At 39.5% G+C, this 24,779-nt stretch overlaps 1 protein-coding gene and 1 long non-coding RNA gene across 2 annotated transcripts; both read right to left on the bottom strand.

The window, feature by feature from the left end:
• Positions 1–148: 148 nt before the first annotated feature.
• Ms4a14 (membrane spanning 4-domains A14) lies at positions 149–14,965 on the bottom strand. Its single transcript, XM_042675749.1, has 6 exons — positions 14,828–14,965; positions 13,297–13,416; positions 12,175–12,228; positions 9,008–9,157; positions 7,028–7,126; positions 149–3,700 (listed from the first exon to the last, which is right to left on the bottom strand). Exons 1-6 carry the CDS (start codon positions 14,963–14,965, stop codon positions 149–151), a joined length of 4,113 nt encoding a protein of 1,370 aa, XP_042531683.1.
• A 4,472-nt stretch (positions 14,966–19,437) lies between these two features.
• On the bottom strand, positions 19,438–23,763 carry LOC122105163. The gene is made up of 3 exons (XR_006147006.1): positions 23,734–23,763; positions 21,082–21,183; positions 19,438–19,609 (listed from the first exon to the last, which is right to left on the bottom strand). It is a non-coding gene; the product is annotated as an uncharacterized LOC122105163 (long non-coding RNA).
• Between the last annotated feature and the right edge of the window lie 1,016 nt (positions 23,764–24,779).

Genomic DNA, 24,779 nt, shown 5'->3' with positions numbered 1-24,779 from the left:
GGAACTCTTAGAGGGTTCTACATGCCCTTCATTTTCTGGTGATCTTTATCATAATTAAGATTATAGGTTAGGGAAGACTATATTGGTTTTCCCTTCATTTGGTTCCATTTTGGGAGGGACAGTGTGGTATTTGTATAACTTCTGAGTGTTAATCAGACTCTTCAGACTGCTGTTGATCTCTTGCATAACTCGAGGAAGAAGTTATATTCATATCTTTGTTGGAAGCTGAGCAAGCTGGGCTATTTTTCTGAATTTCTTGGTCAGATTCCATGCTGCTCAGACAGGCTAGATATGTGCTTTGGCTGCAAGAAGGTTGATGGTCTGACCTGGTGTCATCTGACATCAGATCTGCAGATTTCATGTCCTCTTGTTGGCTCAGTTTTGTCTGGGTACTGTGTGCATATACAGCTTGACTTACAGCTCTGGATCCAGTGCCTTTTTGGTCTTGATACTCACTGACTTGAGACAGAACGTTTTGTGATTGGCAGCCCAGGTTTTGCTGGGCTGTGATGCTTTGGGTTGAAATTTGTTGGGAGAGTGCTTTCTGCCTTAGGGATTCTTGTTCCAGTAGATCTTGGCATCCCCAGTTTAGGGTATGCTGCTTTCCAAATTGCCATTCTTGTGCTTTCCAGTCTTTGTTTCTCCAGCCTTGACTTCTCCAGTCTTGGATTTTCTGACCACATGAGGATGTCCAGAATGGAGATTGCTTGTCCTGGGCTTCATAGGGTGGGTAGTCAAAGCTTCCATAGCTCCAGTCTTGACAGAACGGCTTTCGAGGTTTCTCCACTGGAATTTCTGGTCTCGGTTTTTGGAACTGTCCTTCTGGGCTTTTGTCTTCTTGGGATTTCTGGTCTTCAAAATGCTGATCTTGGATTTCTTTCTTTGGAGGCTTCTCCTTATCTGCTTCCTGGTCCTCATCTTTGGGCGGTTTGTCTGGCTCCTTTACAACCTGTTGAATTTCTCCATCCTGAGATTTCTCTTTTTTGACCTGCTGGACCTGCTGATCTTCATCAACCTTCTCATCTTCAGCCTGCTTAGTTTTAACCTGATCATCAGTTTGCTGATCTGAGGGTTGGTCTGAGGTTTGGTTATATTGTGTTTGCTTATCCACGGAGTGCTTCCTTGGGAACAGCCAGGATTTGATTCTTTGGTCTAGGGATTTTCGTCTTTGAGATGACAGGTCCAAGGAATATCTCTTTTGGTATTGCAAATTTTTCCTTGGTATGTCTAAGGAATATCTCTTTTGGAACTTCCTATCTTTGCTTTGGTCAAAGGAAAGTCTTCTTGGGGACTTGATGCCATGGGCTTTCTTCTCAGATTTCCATTCCTGGGTTTGTACCATGACTTCTGTTAGAATGTTTTGATATATTATTTCTGAAAGTGATTCATCTTCTGACTGATCCAGGTCTAGCTTGAGTGGTATATCGTGTGATGATGTGTCTTGGTATGAAATGTCCTTTGGAACATCCTGACATGGTGTTTCTTGAGCTAGACTGTATTGGGATGGTGTTTGTTGGGACGGTATGTCTTCAGCTGGTTCATCTTGGGATGGTTCATCTTTGGGTGCAATGTCTTGGGGTAGTTCATCGTGGAATGGGATTTCTTGGGGTGGTTCATTTTGAGATGATTCATCTTTGGATGGTTCAGCTCGAGATGGTTCATTTTCTTGGGGTGGTTCATTTTGGGATGGTTCATCTTGAGGTGGTTTATCTTGGGATGGTCCATCTTGAGGTGGTTCATCTTGAGGTGGTTCTTCTTGAGGTGGTTCTTCTTGAGGTGGCTCATCTTGGGGTGGCTCTTCTTGAGGTGGTTCTTCTTGGGGTGGTTCTTCTTGGGGTGGTTCTTCTTGAGGTGGTTCTTCTTGAGGTGGTTCTTCTTGACGTGGTGGTTCTTGACGTGGTGGTTCTTGAGGTGGTGGTTCTTGACGTGGTTTTTCTTGACGTGGTGGTTCTTGATGTGGTTTTTCTTGACGTGGTTTTTCTTGACGTGGTTTTTCTTGAGGTGGTTTTCCTTGACGTGGTGGTTCTTGACGTGGTGGTTCTTGACGTGGTGGTTCTTGAGGTAATTTTTCTTGACGTGGTGGTTCTTGACGTGGTGGTTCTTGACGTGGTGGTTCTTGACGTGGTGTTTCTTGAGGTGGTTTTTCTTGACGTGGTGGTTCTTGACGTGGTGGTTCTTGACGTGGTGTTTCTTGAGGTGGTTTTTCTTGACGTGGTGGTTCTTGACGTGGTGGTTCTTGACGTGGTGGTTCTTGAGGTAGTTTTTCTTGAGGTGGTGGTTCTTGATGTGGTTTTTCTTGACGTGGTTTTTCTTGACGTGGTTTTTCTTGAGGTGGTGGTTCTTGAGGTGGTGGTTCTTGACGTGGTGGTTCTTGAGGTAGTTTTTCTTGACGTGGTGGTTCTTGACGTGGTGGTTCTTGACGTGGTGGTTCTTGAGGTAGTTTTTCTTGACGTGGTGGTTCTTGAGGTGGTGGTTCTTGACGTGGTGGTTCTTGAGGTAGTTTTTCTTGACGTGGTGGTTCTTGACGTGGTGGTTCTTGACGTGGTGGTTCTTGACGTGGTTTTTCTTGACGTGGTTTTTCTTGACGTGGTTTTTCTTGAGGTGGTTTTACTTGAGGTGGTGGTTCTTGACGTGGTGGTTCTTGACGTGGTGGTTCTTGAGGTGGTTCTTCTTGTGGTTTTTCTTGAGGTGGTTCTTCTTGAGGTGGTTCTTCTTGAGGTGGTGGTTCTTGAGGTGGTTCTTCTTGAGGTGGTTCTTCTTGAGGTGGTTCTACTTGAGGTGGTGGTTCTTGAGGTGGTGGTTCTTGAGGTGGTTCTTCTTGAGATGGTTCTACTTGAGGTGGTTCTACTTGAGGTGGTTCTTCTTGGGGTGGCTTATCTTGAGGTGGCTCATCTTGGGGTGGTTCATCTTGGGGTGGCTCTTTTTGGGGTGGTTCCTCCTTTGGTGGTTCCTCCTTTGGTGGTTCTTCCTGCAGTGGTTCCTCCTTTGGTGATTCTTCCTGCGGTGGTTCCCCCTTTGGTGGTTCTTCCTGCGGTGGTTCCTCCTGCGGTGGTTCCTCCTGCGGTGGTTCCTCCTGCGGTGGTTCCTCCTGAGGTGGTTCCTCCAGAGAGGGCAAGTCTTCAGTTGTCATATCACTTGACGGTATGAGATGGGATGATGAAAGTTCAGACTGCAAGACTTGTGTTGATAGGGATTGTGAGAGTGGAAGTTCAGATGGCAAGTCACTGGGCAATGAATCTGCGAGCCCTTGGAGTAGTGAGTCCAGGTCCGGAAGCTGGTCTTGTGTTTCAGAGGGTTGTACTAGAGTAGATTCTAAATCATTTATGTGTTCACTTACAGAGCCTTTCAGAGAATGTGTAGTGCTTTCTGAGGACCTTGCCTCTAATGTGGGTTCTGGCTCAATTTCTTCCTGTGATGACTTGGATGGTAGAGGTATACTTTCCTGTTGCTCTTCTAAAACAGAAAGTACATGGGAACTTGTCCTGTCTTCTTCACTTGGCTCTGATCTTTCTTGGGAGGGCAAAGGATTTTTTGAGACTCTCAACTTGTAGAAAGTGTAGCCTCCAAAGAAAACGGTTTGTATGTTTGAAGTACCATCAGTGTGACTGCCCTCTTGAAGCTCAAATTGTATCTGAGCATTTTCTTTGGGAGCAGGTTGTTCACCATTTTGAATAACATCTGAAGGCAAGAAAAACACAACCTGTAAAACAGGGAGAAGAGGGCATTAATGCAACAGACAGAACCATCTTTGATGAAATTTTCCTGTTGACTTCTCCAATTTTTTTTTTTTGGTAATCTTTAGTTGTGACTGTAGATAGGAACTGACATCTAGATGAGGAGTTGGAAAAAAATAATATCCGTCCTGTCATCAGTTCATTGGCATTATTGGGGACAAGTCAGTACCCCTTGGTGTCACAAATATACCATCACAAATATTTTTTCCATGCTTAATATTATAAACTTTATAAGACATTTGAAATCATCCAGTTTGTATTCAAGTATGAAGTTTTTTTTTTTTAATTCAGTCCCCTAAGGGTGCACTTTTTTCCTGGGGGTATTGCAATACCAGGTTGATGTGCATAGTGGCCGGGCAAGCTTTGATTGCATCTTCTTGCTATAAAATTCCATCTATATATATATATATATATATATATATATATATATATATAGTCATCAAATATACATATCTGCCTAATATATATGTATATATGTAGTATGTATGTGTATGATAAGAACAAATACTACACTCAAGCTTAGACAAGAAGTAATACACATGATTTATTGGTCACATAGAGGACTAAATATTAGTCATCAAAAATAATTAGATGTGAATTTTGACCTTACAGTACTCACAATTGTTGGCAGACCAATATAACAAATAATAAAAGGGGTGCTTTCAGGGAACATAGATGACCTAATTTCATTAGGGTCAGGATTTGAATTTTAATCTATGAATATTAACAGGTAATAGGAATGTTTTAGGCAAAGATGAGGTAAGACAGACAATTCATATAGCGAGACAATGGAAACAGTTATGAAAGGATAGGGTTGTGACATAACATAGTATGATAACATCGCAGTTAGATATTGTTATAGGGTATGATTGGCTAGGGGATTGGGATTTGCCTTTAGACTCAACAGAAGGTTATTGATTTTTATATATAAAGCTAATAGTATCTGACACAAACGTTAGTGAGTCCTAGTCTTTCTAAAAATAAGGATCTGTCAAAATATTGTTATTATAAAAGCTTCTATACAAAGAGTTACAGTTAGATAAATCAGGTAATGAGTATGTTTCTTTTTGGACAATGTCACCCTTCTCTTGCTCTCTCCCATCCCCACCCACAAGTTGCACAGTTCACTTTCAACATAGTGTCCAGTGAACACCACTGCTACATTTGTTCACCATTTGTCCTTCCATTTCAGTGCCTCTCTTACCCTTCCCAAAGACAGATAAGTGAACAAGCAAGACAAAGATAAGAGAAAAGGTAGACAGCAACAAAGAAAAAACCTCTTGTTTCCATTTCCTGGAGTTCATTTAAATACTATTATTTTGTATGATCAGATGCTGCACATAGGCATTGCTTCTGCATTCCTCCCTTAAGAGTATTTTTGTTTGGTCTCTCCTTTGTGTGAGTGCTTAGAGTCTTGTATAGTTTATCATGTAGCAGTGTATTTTAAATCTAGCTTCCATATATGAAAGAAAACATATTGTCTGTCTCTCTGAGCTTGGCTTGCCTCACTGAACATGATTTGTTCTAGATCCATCCATTTTCCTGCAAATGCCTTATTATTATTCTTAATAATGGCTGTGTAAAATTCCATTGTGTATAGGTGCACAATTTTTGGATCCAGTCATCTATTGTAGGCATCTGGGGTTTCCACACTTGGCTATTGTGATAGTGAAGCAATGAGCATGGAATATGCAAGTGGCTTTATGGTATCCTGGTTTGTGATGTTCTGGGTAGATGCCCAGGAATGGTATGGCTGTGTTGTAGGGGAGATCTAGGTTTAGTTGTCTAGAGTGGCTGTACTAGTTTACATTCCCACCAGCAGTGCCTGTAGGGTTCTTTTTTCCCCACATCCCTGCCAACATTTTCTGCTGTCCGATTGCATGGTGATGTCCAATCTAATGGGGTGAGATGGGAATCTCAGAGTTGTTTTGCTTTGCATTTACTTTATGGCCAGGGTTGATGAGCATTTACTCATGCATTTCTTTGCCATTCTTACCTCCTCTTCTGAGACAGTCTTTTCTTAGCTCCTTTGCCCATTTGGTGATTTGTTTATTAGTTTGGGAGGGGTTAGTTTCTTGAACTCCTTGTATATTTTAGATGTTAGGTTTTTGTTGGATGTATTGCTGGTAAAGATCTTTTCCTAGCCTGTTGAGCCTGCTGATTTTTAATCAGTGTGTGCCATTTCTGAAGTTCTTTACAGAGTAGGAAGAGACTATCTGTTCTATTTTACATAGTTTGTATTCAGTGAATTAATTATGCTCATCTAGTTGGTAATAGGACTAGCCCAAATCCACACATTCTTGTATTATATACATTGCCATTCTCCACCCTCTTTGTTTTCTACGCCATCTGTTTTCATCCATTAGAGCACTAGTTATGTGGGGACAAGTGGCACTTTGAAGAGAGTTTTGTATTTTTCACTTATCTCTAGGCTTTTTTCATTGGCATTACCTTACTCATTTGCTCCAAGAGAGCTTTGGAGGCATGGATTATAATTTATCACTTATTCCAGCTATTAGGTGCCATTGTTTAAAAATCACTCATCCTTACTGCTGACTGTCTTCCAACAGAGGGGACTGAGATTTTGAGATGTAACGCGGCCACCCCAATGAGAACAGTGTCATAGACCTGTAGACTATGAAGCTAGAGAGCCACAGTAGAATCCTATGTCCTGTGTTTTCCTGTCTAACTTAATATTTCTTTCATCAAACACTTAATTAACCAGTTCAGTCACTCCCTCAGTAGAGAGGTGATGACTGAAGATCATATGAAATAAAAGCTGAGGACATTATTTAACCTTAGATCATTCCTTCTTATGTAATATAAGGATATTATATTAGTGCTTGGTGATGATAATAATGACTGACTCAGTATGCAATTGGTAGATACAAACTGTAATGATTATAAATGGCACTTAGTATTACCTCATATTTTTTTCTACTTCCTCTCTAGGAGGAGGAAATAGGAAGAGGAAGTAAGAAAAGTATGTCTCACGTACCCTTCTGACCCAGATGTAAGCTCCACATGTCACAGTAATTTGGATTCCTATTAAGTCTGATTTTTTTTATGTTTTGTCATGGAGCTAAAGACTTGTGCATGAACAGTAGACAGTAAGAACGGAAAGCATAGTTGTCCCATAGGGCTGTGGGGACCTTCAATCTTAAGCTTGTCCTGCTCTGGCCTTCTTGTATTTAGAAGTTTCAGTTCAACACCTGAGCATCCTCCTCCACCCACTTGGAGACTGGAAGCTACTTGGGATAATCTCATAGGGATCAGTTCTCATTTGAACGCACCTTATTTGAATGTGTCCAGCATTTGCTTCTGAAGGATGCGATAGTTACAGAGATGCCGAACTCTGCTATGCTGATGATTAATAAGATTGACAAAGCTCCCTGCAAGTAAGGAAGGAAAGTAAACAGCATTTGGAAACAAACCAGTGTCACTTTAGAGATAGTACCTTATACTTCATGACCAAGTTTGGCATTAGATATTATATAGTTTGCATATATTTCTGAGATAGCAGTAACATCCTCCAATAGCTATACCCATAGACCCAAACACCATTTTGAGTGCAACAGGAAGAAACAGTAGAGAGTATTGATACTGGTGGCACAGTGAATTGTTGCCATATGGCATCGTGATGACTTTTTCCTTCCCTTAAATTTTTTTAAAAATTTTTTTAGAGAGAGAGAGAGAGAGAGAGAGTAAGATGCAGTCATGAATACATTTCCTCTGGGGGATAGACAATATTTAATAATTATAGAGGATCATGCTTGGAACTATAGGTGAATGATTTTTATTTTGGTCCGGTTGTGGGGCCTGAATTCTGGGCCTGGGCGCTGTCCCTCAGCTCTTCAGCTCAAGGCTAGCGCTCTACCACTTGAGCAACAGCGCCACTTCCGGCTTTTTTCTTTTTGCTTATATGGTGCTGAGGAATAGGGCCTCATGCATGCAAAGCAAGCGCTCTACCACTGAGCCATCTTCCCAGCTCCCTTCCCTTAAAATTTAAATGATGTCTCTGGTGACTATGTAGACAGTGGATTGGTCTTTATGCGATATCTATAGCTCACTGTCCTAATATTTTAAGCTTAGTTTTAGCCAGAAGTTAAAACAGGCCTAGATTCTCCATGATTTTCTATGCAGGAAGACTATCCTGCAATATCCATCCAGGGAAGGCAAGAAATAACAGAATTTCATGTAGCTTTAGATTTAACTCTTTTCATATATAATTTCTTCCTGATATCTCTAATTTACATAAATAATATAATATAGAATAAGATATATTATACACACTTATATGATCAAAATATATAAGGAAATAATACACACAAAATAACTCTATATTATGTATAAATTATATATCTCACTATAATAGAGAGTAGTGGAATCCTAAACATGAATTAAATGCATATGAATTAAAATATGGTATCATGTATAAGGATAAAATTAGAATTTCATATCCAGTATTTGTTTCTAGCACTCCACAGTAACCTGAATACAATATAGAATTTGCCTCAGAACGTACGAGAAGGTCACCTGGCCCCCTTAAATGAGTGACTAAAGAAGATCTTATATTCAGTCACTGATAGCTCTTTTTTATGTCCTCCTTTATTGTGAGAACTAATTTCCCCTTGACTCTGCTTTATTCCCATCCTAGCTGGTAGAGATAGAATGGAACCCAGGACTTGCTTCGGGAACTAGAGGGAAAGGCAGGTTGAAATCTTTGATATGATTAAAAATAGTGTCATTTATTACTTCTGACACAAACAATATTGTCTGAAGTATACATCTTGGCAAAAGTACATTTTGTTTTTCTTATTGAAAAAAATTGCTAGTAATTATATAAAGTGATTTATGCCCTAAAGTTATTAGAATACCCCACTTGCTAAACATTTCTTCCATTGTATATTGGTGTTTTTTAATTTTTTTAAAACAAAATCTGGTGTCAAGGCCTGGGTGCAGTCCCAGGCTCAAGGATACCACTTGAACTCTACCACTCTACTTGCGCTGTACCCCTTGAACCACAGCTCCATTTCCAGTATTTTTGTGGTTAATTGAAGATAAGAGTCTCACAGACTTTCCTAGTGAGGCTGGCTTCAAGCCACAATCCTCAGATCTCAGCCTCTTGAGTAGCCAGGATTACAGGCATGAGCCACTAGCTCATATGTATCAACCGAGGTTGATACAACCTCGTTTATTAGAATAAAAATTAATGCACCATTGTATTATGGACAGAGTTTGAATAGGATCATACATGAGATAAAATCACTTACAACAAGAAGTGTTTTACCAAAAACGCATATTCCTTCAAGGGAAGGCATCTGGCAGAACTTGTGTTGCTGTGTAAAGCTGATAATGGTGATTATAATCCCAGCCAACGCAGCCACGGAACTGATGACATTCATGATCATGACTGATAGTCCCTGGAACATAGTTTTAACACACAATAAATTAAAATCTCCACCAAATGAGAAATCCCTTGTAAGAAATCCTTAGTGCTTTTTTCTTTGTAGATACTTCATAGGGATGAGTTGGTTCATTAGGTCAAGGTCTAGAAAGCTGAGCGAGATAAATTTTGATTCACCAAAGTTAGAAGACTAAACTACTAAATGAGCTGAGTAAGTGAGCCGGGTGCTAGTGGTTCATGCCTGTCTGTAATGCTAGTTACTCAAGAGGCTGAGATCTGAGGATTGCAGTTCAAAGCCAGCCTAGGCAGGGAAAGCCTAAAGCTGGAAGCAGAACTTGACTCAAATGGTAGAGCACTAACCTTGAGTGAAAAAGTTCAGGGACAGTACCTAGGCCCTGAGTTCATGACCCTGTACTAGGCTTGAACTTAGCCCTTGTGCTTTTGCTTGATTTTTTTTTCTCAAGGCTGCCTACCATTTGAACCACACCTCTACTTCTGGCTTTTTGCTGGTCAATTAGGCATAAGAATCTCTTAGATTTGTCTGTCTGAGCTAGCTTGAATTGCAGTCTTCAGATTTCAACCTCTTGAGCGGTTAGAATTGCAAATGGCTCAGAACCACTAGCACCTGGCTTAAAAATGTTCATTTTTAAATTTTAGCAAATCGTAACTTTTTCATAACTTGCAAGTAGTAGTATGTTGAAAGGTATCTTCACTTTGAAATCAGACTTGATTTTGAGTCCCAGTTTCATTAGAACCTTGTACTAATTACCTAATCTGTGTGTGTGTGTGTGTGTGTGTGTGTGTGTGTGTGTGTGTGTGTGTGTGTCTGTGTGTGTGTGTGTCTGTGTGTGTCTGACTGTCTGTCTGTCATGGGGCTTGAACTTGGGGCCTTGTTACTGCCCCTGAGCTCTTCTAGGCTAGTGCTCTACCACTTTGAGCTACAGAACCACTTACAGTTTTCTGGTGGTTAATTGGAAATAAGAGTCTCCAGTCTTTCTTGCTTGGGCTGGCTTTGACCTGTGATCCTCAGATCTCAGCCTCCTGAGCAGCTGGGAATACAGGTAAGAGCCACCAGTGCCTAGCTTAATCCTTTGAAATATTAGTGTCTACCTTTAAAAATGAGAAATTACATCATGTGACTTATTTCATACACATTATATACTGAATTAGTGTCACACTGCATTAGGCTCCAGAGACATCGAGATAATGAGGAAGAGGACATTCTGCCATCTTGTTACTTGTATTCATTTCCCCAGAGGAGTCACATAAAATCACTGACCTATTTGAAGATAATAAACTATTTGGATCAGCATTTAAAGGTGTTGATCTCATGTTCTAAAATGAAAGGCACGGGGCTTGGAAAGTGGTTTAGCAGTAGAGCCTAGCACGCAAGAAGCCCTGGCTTTGATTCCTCAGTACCACATACACAGAAAAAGCGGGAAGTGGCACTGTGGCTCAAGTGGTAGAGAGCTAGCCTTGAACAGGGACAGGCTCAAGGACAATGCCCAGGCCCTGAGTTCAAGCTCCAGGACCAGCAAAATAAATAAATAAATCAAATGAAAGGTATAAGATGTACAGATCACTCCATCCAATTTCTTTCCTGCATTCCCATTGTGTTGGTGTTGACTTTCTTGAGAAGATCTGCATGTATATATACATTCCTTTAAGAGAAAAGGGACATGTTATTCTCTTCTTTATACCCACTCCCAACACTGAAAAATCCTTTCTGTCTCACTTCAGCCTGTACTTACTATTCCTTTATTGATGTGTCTTTTGTGGCAAGAAATGTAGTGAATCATGTCTACAGTCTGTTCTTGGTGGAATGGCTTAGTTGGCAGGGACTTGGACATATGCTTGTGACTTAAAGCTTAATCTTTAATATGGCATATAAAAATAGAGAGAGGAAGAGTCAGCAGATGTCATCTCGCTCAATTTTCAGATTTTTGGCTCTTGCCAAGCGGTTTTTTTCCCTCACATTTGGTAAAGTACGGTCTCCAGAGAGGCGATGTTTCCAGGGTGGTTTAGGATGTGAGGCAGGCCCTGGCTGTGACTGCAGCAATCCCACCATTGGTGGAAGAGCTGTGGGGAAAAGTCAGATCTTTTGATGCCCCATTCAACATTCTTGCCCCATTTTCCATTTCATCTGTATGGTTCCTTTTGTGGGTTGGGGAGAGTTTTGCATTAACCTTAGTATATTTCTCAGCTTTGGAAAGATGGAGTCCTTTATCTTTTCCTGTTGCCTGAGAATTTCTCTATGGCATGTAACTACCTCTAGAAGAAATTGGCAGAGGACTATGAAAGCAAAGATAAAATGGCTTTGAGAGAAGACTCAGATCTCCAGGATCTTCACAAGATCAGTGTCGTTAGAAGGGAATATGAACATTTGGGTATCATTATTTCTTTTATAGCTAAGATCTTCATCTTTAACTCAGCACAGCAATGAATGGTACCCTTGGTTCAGTCCTAGACCCATGCAGCATCAATGCCCAAACTCTTTTCTCTGGGCCTTGGCAGGCCTCCCGTAAAGCCTTCATTAATATGGGGAGTCATGCCTAGGGAAGATAATTACTGGTTTCTATGCATTGATTTTGGTTAGACAGGATTTCTTTAACAGTATAGACATTTTTGGTCATGTGATTTGATTTTACGCTGAGAGGCTTTCCTGTGTGCATTTTAGAATGCCTAGAAACATCTCTGGCTTCTTTACTGCAGAGGTCAATAGCATCCCATCATCCAGTCATGACAAGCACATATGTCTTTAGACATTATTCAATACTTCCTAGGAGAAGGGACAAAATGACTACCAAGTAAGAACTACTTAGTTAGAGGGATATAAAGAATGTACCAGTTTACTTGGCCAGAATAAAAAATATCTAGCGCAAATGACAGCATCAGCAAATAAGAATGATCTAAACTGCAGATCTGATGTATTCATATTTTCTTGAGAATTTACCACAAAATTGTTTATACATTGAGATGATATAAAAGAATGAAAAGATTTTAAACGGCATAGAAATCACAAACATAACTTACCCAAATTTTATTTGATTTCCCATTGGTCATAGTGAGTAATCCTGTAACAAAGAACTGTTCGGAAGACAAGAGACAAAAGTTAACAGGTGATGAGTGGGATTACTTTTTTAGTGTCAGTTGTGGGGCTTGAACTCTGGGCCTGGATGCTGCCCTGAGCTCTTCAGCTCAATGGGAGCACTCTACCACTTGAGCCATAGTGCACTTTCAGTTTTCTGGTGGTTAATTGGAGATAGGAGTCTCACAGACTTTCCTGCCTGGGCTGGCTTTGAACCACAATCCTCAGATCTCAGCCTCCTGAGTGGCTAGGATTACAGGCCACTGGCACCTGGCAGAGTGGGATTGCCTTATGGTGCAGTCTCCATAGGATACACAAATCACCTTTGTGGGAATCTCCCAGAACGTCTTGGCCTTTCCATCCATGTATTAGCAAGAAACATAGGCATTGTCTTCCAGCAACAACTGGGGAAATAACCCCTTTGTAATGTCCAGAATATACTATCAAGATGTATGCTCCAGCAGGGATTCAATAAAAAGAGTTATTCTTGAGTTCTTGGCCTGGAAGGAGGTGGGAGGGGGCTGCATGTGTTCTGAGCAGAGGGAGGGGGCCTTTCTCAGGGAAGACCCTTTTTCAAGTTGAGAATGGGTTCTGAAGCCTTGTGTCAACTTATTTTCAGAACATACTCTAGTACCAAGCAGGGAAATGGAAAAGTCACCCAAGGTGGAAGCCCTTACTTGTATTAATGCTTCAGAGATAAGTATCTCCTCTGTGGGGTTTGCTATTTTCCTTGGGATATCTTGGGCTCATCGTGGGCTTGGAGTCTTGACATGACATGTAGAGACTGGAATTTTGGTGCTATGACCTGTTCTCAAACTCAGTTTCCTTATTTGCAAAGGAGAAAACCACGTACTTGCCTATTCTTTCAGATCAATAGCGTGGACTTCGGACCCCTCTAAGCATTGCCCAGTAGGGGTCGCTGTTATGGAAAGGAGAACAGTACCTGACCCAGAGGAGCGAAAGGTTTTGTCATGGAGGGGACTGCCTCTTTGGTTTTCTGGAGGGGCATGTATGTCACACTAGCCTTTATAGCAAAGCCTCAAAAGCTCTTACTGCACAGTACTCACAATTAATGCTCCCCAGAATGGGTATCCTGTGAGGAAAACGAGGGGGAATTTTTTGGAGAAAGTGAGGACAGATATAATTCCAAGGCTCATAATGACCAGAGCAAGCAGGATCTGGATAGCCTGTGTGGAGAAATAATGCAGAAGGTTACCAGTGCCCAAGGCCTGGAGGCTGCTGGGGCCCCAAGGCATGCTTTGTGCTTACTGCATATTTCCCTAGGTCTGAATGTCTTTCTCGCCACTATCAGCTATATTCAGAATGTGAGGAGCCTCACCCCAAATGTCTTTCCCTACTGTGTGCTTGGCTCACCCTTGTACAGCCCCTCAAATTACCAATTTATTTTGTATCATGCAAATTTGAACATCTGGCTGCCCTGGACCATAAACTTTGGGAGCAGAGACTCCAAGCTATTTGCTTTATATTTATTTCCACTTTTAGAGCACAGCATTTTAGGATTACCGTCACAGCCTGCTCCTCTTCAGTTTCTACACTAATAAAGTTGTCCTTTGGTATGCATGGGAATGCAGTGGGGTAAGAAGATTGGTTCTACCCACGACTGTGATGTTCAAGTCCTTTATGTAAAATGGCATAATTTCTCCATCCTCTCATAGTCATTTCTCATTTTTCTTTTATTTCCTCTCTTTATCTCCCTTCCATCTTTCCTTCATTCCTTTCCTTTCCCTTCTTTGCCTTTCCTTTCCTTCCCCTACTTCATCTCCATTTATCTCTCCCATATTCTTTAAGTGACTGCCAGGTTACTTATAATACTTAGGGGAATGCAAATGCTACAACAACAATTGTTGTACTGTATTTTTTAGGGAATAGTGACAAGAATAAAATAGTGGGTATACATTTGGTACAGGCATAACTTTTTTGAATGTTTTGATCCATGGTTGGCTGACTCTGTGGTTGTGGAACCTGTAGATTTGGATGGCCAATCATATATGCTTTTGAAATTAGGCTTATGTTAATTCCTAGAATATGATGAGTTTGCTGATAGATGACATTTTGATAGTGGACATTGTGTCTCATCTGCTCTCCATCTAAGCGTCTGACTAGAAATGCAAATAATCTAGTTAGCTTCTCAACATTTATATTTGCAGGAGATGGAAAATGCAATGGTCTTGTAGGGCCAGTAGTCTTTCTTGGGGCCAAATTTTTCCTCTAGCATTCTCAATCTTATCCCCAGGCCTATCCATCATAGCACCACACAAAGAATGATTTCATGGCAAGGTTAGGACTGTGTATTCAGCTCTCCTTTAGGTACATTATTGATGAAAAATTGCATATGTGTAAATAAATTTCTATCTGTGGTTTGCTATAGTGCTTTGGATATTAATATCAAAGAATGTATGATGTTTATTTTAAGTCATGCTTATGATTCAAAAAAGGTACATTGCAGGGAAAAGAAAGAGGGAGGGAATCTGTTCTTTCCCTGGAAATGATCACTTAGTGGTGTTTCTGAGGATAAAACATGAAGACAAATCTTCTTTTTCTCCCTTCCAGGATGACCCACGATTGGAGAGAACTTACCCCCAAGAGTTTTGGCTCCCCCTTTAGAATATCCAGCAGAGAGATGTGTGGTCTGTAAGGAAAGGCAGTTAACACAGTTTCATTTGGTTCTATTGTGATGACTTGGGTCCCTCTTTTCTCCTGGGATGGTGACTCCATGGTTCACTGGCGGAATTTTACTAGGAGAATATGTGAGTGAATATCGTGGCTGAAATCATGATCTCCTTTTCTACCAGTGTCACATGGAGTCCTTTGCAATGTGCCCATAGCAATTACTCCACTCCATACTAGAATCACAGAATCTCAGTCATTGAGTCATAGAATCTGAGAATTCTAGAGTGCTCCCAACCCCGTCACTTCCTGGAGAAGGAATCAGTAATCCAGAAGATCTTCAGTTTGTTTATTGACATACAGTGAACACAAGATAAAATTGATAATCATATACAAATATCAGTATAGAAGCCTATATTATATCTACACTGTATCAAATACTAACAAAAGAAACATAATATGCTGTTCAGAATTCTGTTTTCCACATTAGTTCTTTATGTTCTTATAATGTATGATTTTTGACTATTAAATCATGGAGGTAAATGGTTTCGTATAACCATACACAATATATACAGATGTTACTCCTAGCTTATGCCAAACATGAACCCCTGGAGTTCACAATTTTTATGCCTTGCTGGCATTTGGACCAATAAATCTCTGTTGTAGGGAGTTCTGTGCATCAGTGTCTCCAGCCCATGCTCATTTAGATACCAGTAGTACATACCAGTAGTACATTCCAGCCTATACTCATTTAGATACCAGTAGTACATTAGAGACTGTTCCTAACTTCTAAAAAATTATGTCCAGGGGCTGGGAAGGTGGCTCAGTGGTAGAGCGCTTGCCTTGCATGCCTGAGGCCCTGGGTTCAATTCCTCAGCACCGCATAAGCAAAAATAAAAAAGCCGGAAGTGGCACTGTGGCTCAAGTGGTAGAATGCTAGCCTTGAGCTGAAGAGCTGAGGGACAGCGCCCAGATTCAGAGTTCAGGCCCCATGACCGGATTCCAAAAAAAAAAAAAAAAATTATGCCCAAACATTGTTAAATCTTCCTTGAGGCTAAACTATTCTATTTTAGAATGACTGCTGAAGCCAGAGGCTGCACAGAATTCCCTGGTTAGTGACCAAGCATTATGACTATTTGATGACTGAGGAATTATACTATTTTGCCTAGCTTAAAATGTTTATTATTATGTTTCTGCTTTGACTTGCATTTTAGAGAGCTTGAATGGGAGTTTGGGTTGGCAAATGGCACGTATATGCATATGAACAGACACATCTACAGACATACGTACTCATTTAAAATGATGGCAAAGAGCTGCCTTCATGCAGACTATGCATGAAATACACAATTCTGTGTCAGGTATTTTATAATTCATCTAATTATATATTTTTAACCAGGTAACAAATGTCAACTTGTGCCTTTTTCTTTCTTTTCTTACTTTCAAGTTCATCAAAGATTGGGCCTTTAGTATTTCTCTCTGTAGACTCAGAACAGAAGACAAGAACTAACTTATTCCATAGAGTGGTAGAATTTCATAGTCTTTATAGAACAGCTACAAGTAGATGGAAACTTTTTAAGTAGAAATGATATTTTATCTTGGTATTCTACTTCAAACTGCAGTAGTCTAACCTTACTTGAGTTTAAAAGTTTGACAGGTAACCAACAGTTAGGATGAGCCAAGAACTCCTCAAAAATACAATGATATATATTTCCTCTCTAAATGTATCCTTCTATATGTGCTACCTAGTACCCTCCCAACAGCTTTTGGAAAGCAGGTTCTATCATTCATACCTATTTTAACGAGGAAATTGAGAATCACCATTACTGCTGGTAAGTGGTGGAGCTAACGTGTAAATATGGCTCAGAGTTGAGCTTTTCATTTTTCAGATTCTAGGCAATAACCTGATATCTTTCAGTTTATCTGCATAACTAATTATACAAATTCAATGGCTTAAACAACCCATAGTTTTATGTACTAATTTTTATGGGCTGAGTCACAGCTTAGCAGGGTATGTCTGCTCATGATCTCAGATAGCTGAAATCAAGATATTGGCCATACTGTACTTTCACTTGAAGGCTTAACTGGGAGAAAACCTAATTCTAGGCATATTCAGGTTGCTACCAGAATAAGAGAAAATCTTATTTCATTCTGACTGTGTGACTAATGGCCCTGGCTTTTGTAGACTGGGCATTGACAGATCTAGGAGATGTTCTCAGTTCTTTCTCAACATGCTTGCTTATTTCTTCTGACCAGTGAGGATAAACGTACTTGAATTGTCTAGGTAAGAGAACTGATGGGAGAGCTTGTGATGAGGATCTGAGTATGCACGGCTCAGCATTTGGGGTTATCTTTTGGCAATACTGGAGGTTTCTTTTTAAAGTCAAAAGTCAGAACTCAGGGTTCTAACATATATATATTTATCTAGATACCTATCCAGTATTACTAAATATCAGACGTATCTTCTTGGACTTGATTAAAACTATACTTTCTTGCCATGAGTTCATTAAATCTTGTTGTGATTCTTCCTTGATTAGTTTCTCACTGAATGACACAATGAAGCAAAGAAAGGACTCAGGAATGACTCCTAAATGTCTGTCTTGAGAAACTGAGTAGATGGTCACCCATCTACTGATAGAGGCTGGAGGCTGATGCATCTTTTCAACACTTTGGTAGCCAAGATGCTCTTTGAATTAATAAGAATAAAATCATAAAACAAAATGGGAAGTTAAGAAATAGGCTCTGGATAACATCTAATTTTATTTGTATTGCTTAGCTTAAGGGAAGAAAAGAAATCTCCAAGGTTCTTTAATCTTTGTTAAAAATGAGCACATTCTGATTTGTGCAGATGGTCCAATAGAAGCTGAAAACCTCAGAAGGGAGTAGTGAGTACTGATACATCTTTTGGACTTATATATTAGATATACAATAAAGGTATACATAGAATACATTGTGTGTAAAATGGTGGTGGGTACTATGGGAAAAATGCAGTGAAGGGAGGGGGTGGCAGTTTTGTATAGGTTGGTGGGGAAAATTCTTACTGTGACTGAGATGTTTGAAGAAAAGACTTGAAAGAAATAAGAAAGCAAATAATGGAAACATTTGCAAGAAACACATTCCAGACGGAGGGACCTAAAAAAATAAAACTCCTCCAGAAAGACTGTTGTGTTCTAGAAAAAAGACAATGAAGGCAGAGTAGAAGAAGCAAAGGGGAAAGTAGTGAGAGTGAAGATGAGAGAAGAAATGAGGAGTCAGATCTCATATGGACATTTGAGGATGTTGGCTTTTATTTGGAATGAAAAGAAAAGGATTTGGTGAAAGAAAGACCTTACCTGATTAATGAAAAGTCCTGCTGCATACCACGTGGAGAACAGGCTGAGTAGTGTTGCCCATTGGTTTATCATTGCGCTGGTGTCAGTGAGGTGCTGGATCAGAGTACTAGTGAAGTGGGGAGGAGTCATCGGACTCTAGATCAGCTTGTAGTGATAGGTTACGTGTGAACGCAGAAAGAAATAGAATCAAGGATAACTCCAGGGTTGGGGGGGTGGGGAAGTGATTTTTTTTAAGTGGACCTGACTGTGAAAAGAGAGATGAGAGGACTTAAAAAGCTAGACATGAACAAGAGATCAAAGACTACTGGCTTTGTTTTCCAAAGTGTTGTGTTCAATTGTAATAAAGAAATGAGAGAACATAGATTACAAATATACAACATGAGCATCCAGATCAAAAAAGAACATTACCAGAGACCCTTCCAACAACTATGCTCCAAATTAACCACTACGCGCTTCTTAACACTATATGTTAATTTTGCTTGCATTTATATATTATGTACATAGAATCATGGGCATTTGCTAATTTTTACATAGATTTTTCTCTTAAATAATTGTCATGGGATTGATTTATATGTCTGCATGTAGTTTGCTGTTTGTTCTGTGTTGCTGAATGATACTGTACTGTTTGAACATACCAGTATTTGTCCTGTGTTTATAGACATCCAGGTAATATTCATTTGGAGTCTGTTGTATTACTATGACCACTTTTGTATATTTGGGCTACTTGTGTAGACATTTCTGTTGGGATGGGACCCAATGACTAGACCCAGGGAATAATATTACGAGCTATATTGTTTAGGTCATGTTCATTTCTATGCTACAGTAATTGATATTCTTAGCATGTCCTATGTCTTATTTCTAGCACTTTAATGAGTGTATTTGTAGGATTTACTATTAACTTTGAATACAACTATTTAAGAATAGAGTCATCAAATAAGTGAATCATATTTTCAATGAATTTTTAAGAAGTTTATACAATCTCTGATATCTAATTTAAGCATTATGAGTACAAAAATAAAACAGAAATAGGTCCTGCATAGCCACATGGCCTAACTAATTCCTATGAGCAGAAGAGTTTACATTTTCCTTCGAATATACTTTTTCCTTCGAATATATAGAGCTAGATGAAACGTTTTATGCTTAGCTTCCACACAGAAGTTTATCAAGTTATTTATACCAGTTTAGTGACCTGGGCCTTGGAAAAATTATTTTTCAGGAGAAACTAAAAAAAACTTGTAAGGAAAATAACAAAAAACTTTTAAAAGTTTATTTCTATATCCAAAATGAATGAGATTATAGAAGTCTAGTCACACTTTGCCATTTGCACCAGGTTTTCTTCTGAATTGAGGGTAACTTGTATCCACAACGAACTCTTATTGACTTGTTAGATTTGCTCATGTGACTGAGGTAAGGATAATGTACTCTAGAAAAAATAAAATGTGTAAGTACCTATTGTGATTTGTATATGAAATGATTCCTCCCCCTGCCCCACGCCCCCAGCTCTCATGTGTTAAAAGCTTGGTCTTTAGCTGGTAGATTGGACAATCAGAGTGTGACCTCTATAATGAATTAACCCACTGATGAGTTCATAGCTGAGTATGTTATTAGGATATGAAGATGGTTGGAGGAAATAGGTCACTGATGGTAGTGTGCCTCTGAAAGATAAATCTTGTCTCTGGCTTTTTGTTCTCTCTGCTTCCTGGCCACCATGACGTGATTGGCTTCCCTCTGCCATAGACTTCCATCATGATGTTTTTACCTTGTCACAGGTCTCAATAGCACTGGAGATGGCCATCCCTCTGGAACTATGCACCTAAGTAAATCTTTCCTTGTTTAAGTTGACTTTCTCAAGTATTTTGTAAATGACAGGGAAACTGACTAACAGTAACTTTTAATATTTGATTTGAGGAAGTTTTAAAAATTATTTATTTATAATTTATCCCAATTGTGTATAGTAGTAGTTCTTCTAACTTTAGCATAATAATATTAATTCAGTGATAATCTATAGCCTAGTAATAATTTTGCTATTTTCTGATAGGATCATCATTAGAATTATAATTTGCACAAACTCAGTACAATGTTTCTTTTATTAACTATAGATTTTAAGAGAAATGAGAGCATTTAAAAATGATAAGGTCATAATCTAAGAGGAGCCAAACACTGGTTGCTCAAAACTACAATCCTAGCTACTCAAGAAGCTGAGATCTGAGAAACATTTTTGAAATCAGCCTGTGCAGGAAAGTCCATGAAATTCTTTATCTCCAACTAACTAGCCAAAGGTCAGAAATGGAGCTGTGACTCAAGTGTTAGAGTTCTAGTTTTGAACCAGAAAGCTAAGGGACAGTACCAGGGCCCTGAGTTCAAGCTCCAGTATACACAAACACACACACTCTCTCTTTCTCTCTCTCTCTCTCACACACATATACACAATGCTAAGAAGAAGTAAGCAAAAGTACTGGAAAGCATAAACTAAATAGAGAAATGCTTGTAAAATCACATTAGCAAGGAGACTTGGCTATGGAGAATCTAGGCAGGTAGTTGGCTGTGTTCATGATTAGAAGTTCTTCAGCTCAATTGTATAACTCATTCTCCATGCAATTTCATTCAAGCTGTAGTTCTTCATGAGGAATTGGGCCAGATGATTTCTAAAGCGAGCTAGCTTCATATAAAGTAATATCTAATGATCTACTTCTCTATATATACCTTGATCTCAGATGAGTAGGGAGTCCTCCTGTAGAAACCCACTTATTAAACTTTTTTATTGCACTATAAAAGTTATCTGCTACATGCTTCTCATGACCAGTTATTAATTCTTTGTGACACTGTCTGGACCTGGATGATTGTAGCTCAGACTTGGAACATAGTAAGTATCATAGAAGATTTTAGCATACTCACCTTGGTATTGCTGGAGTAGATATGTTTCCACCAAAAGACAGACGCATAGGTAGCTACCAAAAGTTCTAGCACACTGAAGACAAATATCATCAGCAGAATATACTGAAAATTGGAGAGTATCAGTGGTTAGTACCTGACACAAGTAACCTGGGAGATGAAAGCTCCTCCAACAGGGACAAGAAATGACAGGAAAAAATGTTTATTTCTCTTCTCTGATTTTTTCATATCAGAACCTTGGTGTTTCACATAATTATAGATAATTGTAATTTGCCTTTCTCTCTGGTTGCGTCCATTATTTTCCTGTTGATTTCAATGCTTTTTTTACATGCAGAATGTAGGATCTAGTTAGAGGGTGTGGATCACTGAGGGTGTGCCCTAGGAAGATAGGCCTTGTTCTGCCTGCATCCCATTTCCCCTCCCTTTGCTTCCTGGCTATCATGAGATAAACAGCCTCTTCCTCCACATACTTCCACTTCCATGATGTTTGGCTTCATCCAAGGTGATGGACCAGGGACTGAAACTTCTGAAGCTATGCATATGTGTGAAAATGGAACAATGAAGCTTGTTCAACTGGTTTGGGAAGCATGAAAGGGGGTGAGAATACCCGAGAGTGATGGAAGGGATGGGTCTGATCAAGGGACACTGTATGTGTATATGGACGTGTCAAAATGAAACCCTCTGAAAAACTAATTGATGCTGATGAACATAAATAAAAATTAGTCTGAATTAAAATAAGTACATCTTTCCCCCCTCAAGTTGTTTATGTCCCTAGCAACACAAAGCTTGACTAGCACACTTCCTTTGTTTGAAATTCCCCTATTTTATGTGTGACTTGGATACTCTGCCTGCTCAAGACTTAGTGAGCAGATAGCAAGATTTCATTCAACTCCTCAGAACATTGAGTAGCTATTTCCTCATCTTATTTTCAAATATTGGGTAAATATTCAGTCTGAGCTTCTAACTTTTTTCCAAGGAACTCAGTGTAAGTTCCTGTAGTTGTAGCAAAATGGAAACCTTTCCTAGGCATTAAGGCTTTATGACCCTCACCTTTAACACAAATATTCTTGTACAAATTACCCAAATTTCTCACCACTTACTTGATAATTTGACTTTATAATTCTTCTTAGATTCTGGAACATAGGACAATTTTTCTTTTGAAACAAGGTCTTACCATGTACCGCAGGCTGTCCTTGAACTACAGAGAGTCTTCTTTAGCCTTCCAGGTGCTAGGATTACATGTGTGAACAATGATGACCAGGCCACCTTTCCTTCTTGATTGCTTCCTTCTTTCTAGCTTCCTTTTTCTCCCCCCCAATCAATAATATATCTATGTTTATATCTACCTATCTATCCTGCATATATATGTATATAAAACAATAGATTAAAAAACTATATATATGATGTTTATTCATCTATTACATTTGTCTAGGTTATAGCTGCATTAAATGAAAAGGAGGTAACTGTTGGGATCAGATTAGTCTGCTCTGTTACAACTTAGTTATTTCAAGAAGTTCTTTTTGGATCTCCTTGTCTGAGTGGGAAGCATTTTGTTGTAATGAGATTAGATTTCATTGAAATAAACACCAATTATTCCAGTGGGAATATGACTCTCTAATACTCATTCCTTTACCTTGTCTTTTTTGTACCATGATTATACTATCTCCTGGGATTTCTCATGTTGATTTCTAACCCAATGGGCCTCTGTGCTCTCTTACTTCCTCAGTCTCCTGGATCAGAATGACTGCTTTTAGCAACTTTTAGGGCATATGGATAGACTCAGGCAGATGTGAGTGCAAAAATGCTCTTAGAATTATAAGACAGATGCACTCAGGGAGTTGAGAGATAATGCCTTTGTCTCCTCTTATCTCTGTAAATTTCTTCTTAGAGTACCACAAGTTTGTAGTATTGATAAGCTGGCTTTTATCACTAACCCTCTTTGCCAGCCTTGCTGGGTCAAAATATATTAATCATGTATTTGGACTTAATATTCAATTTTTTGTAGCATATATAGGCATGCACTAGTCTTGTTCTTATCTTCCCTCTCTTCCTTCCTTCTTCCCTTCCTCCCTTTTCCCCCTCCCCTTTTCTCTCTTTGCTTCTTTCTTTCTTTGGTTGGTTCATTCATTCTTCATTGCTAGGGATCAAATCCAGAGCCATTATTAGGCTAAACAAACACTTTCCCATTGGGCTACCCACTCTGCTTCATTTATATACTTAAATTCACTGATAATTAGAAAAATAAGCATCTCTAAGAATTAAGTTCTTCAGCTCCAGGAAAGAGCCTTAAGAGAGAGATTCTGAAGTTCAAAAATAATTTCAATAAAGAAAATGTTTCTGCCTATATTTGAAAACAATGCCTGCTTAAAAAAGGAGCATTTTGACAGTTCAACATATTGAGGTTGGAATACTTATAAGCTTATGAAAGAACACTCTGGGGATATAATTTCCATTGTCCTTTTCTGATTTGCTTCTTTTCACTGGATCTACCATATCACTCAGTCTGGTAACAGGCCTCTTCCAATCAAGAATTGTTTCTGTGTGACTTAGACATCCAGACAAATAGGAAACAGAAACTGCTGAAAAAGCAGCAATTGGGTGAAGAAGAGACATGTTGTTTTTACACGGCAGGATATTCAATCTGAAACCGCTTACTGTTATACTGACCCCAGCCAGGAGGCAGTCCTGTCTTTATGTATTGAATGATGATACTCTGAATAAGGCGATAGAGATAGATGCTCCTTTCCTGAATTACAAGGTGGAGAAGCAGTCCCCAGGGCCTCTAGGCTATAAGCAAGGAAGAAGAGGCTGCCCCAGCAATGGCAGAACTCACTGTATTTGAAGTCAGGCTTCTCATGGCCTGGAAGAGAAATTCTGCATTAGGCCATCATCACAGAATCAGTTCATGATGCTATTTTCCCTCTGTCCATTGTACAGCATACATGCTTCCTTGGATGTGTGTCTTCCTTTAGCGTCTTTTTCCTAGTGGACAGGGATTATATCTCATTCATCTTTTATCCCTCTTCACTAGATAGTCCACCATGGGATATAATTATCAATGCTTGTCCAGTATGAAAGCACATTAATAACTTCTTAGGGAGAAGGGCTTCTGGCCTCTCTCAGCTGACTCTATAGTACTGAACTCAGAGTCAGTGCACTCAGGCCACTGCAAAGAACTATTTTGATTTCAAAATCTCTGGCAATATATCTTTAGTCCTCTTTGGAAAACCCAGTATTTGAGGTTACTTTACGTGGAGGAGCAGGTTTAGAGATAGGCAGACATAAACAGGAGAAGTTGCATGCTTCAGAGGATGATTGGCTCTACTGAATATCATATAACCTTCAACAAATGGCATGCAGTTGACCTGCAGTTGATAAGTAGTGGTTGTTCAAAATGATAAACATACACCTTCAGTTTCCCTCAGTAGCAAAATGATTGGTAGAGACGTGTGGACTTAATCCCTGTGCTTTTCTCCTTCCCACTCACAAACAATAGCCAGTTTGCTCACAAACCTTGAAGACATGGTAGGAAGAAGCAGCTACAGGTTTTGTTCCTTAGCAACCTTTCCTGTTTATCTGCCACACACTTGCAAGAATGGCTTAAGGGAAAGCCTATTCTGACTCTGGAAGACACAGGGTCTGGCTAGCCATGGATGAAGACACATGGGTGGCAGAGACTGGCAAGTGCCCCTGATTGAAGT

The sequence above is a fragment of the Dipodomys spectabilis genome, unplaced genomic scaffold, assembly GCF_019054845.1.
Source record: "Dipodomys spectabilis isolate Male_0828 unplaced genomic scaffold, ASM1905484v1 ptg000030l, whole genome shotgun sequence".
In the NCBI taxonomy this organism is placed as follows: domain Eukaryota; kingdom Metazoa; phylum Chordata; class Mammalia; order Rodentia; family Heteromyidae; genus Dipodomys; species Dipodomys spectabilis.
Note: the sequence above shows the minus strand (reverse complement) of the source record. Positions and strands in the feature narration are given on the sequence as shown.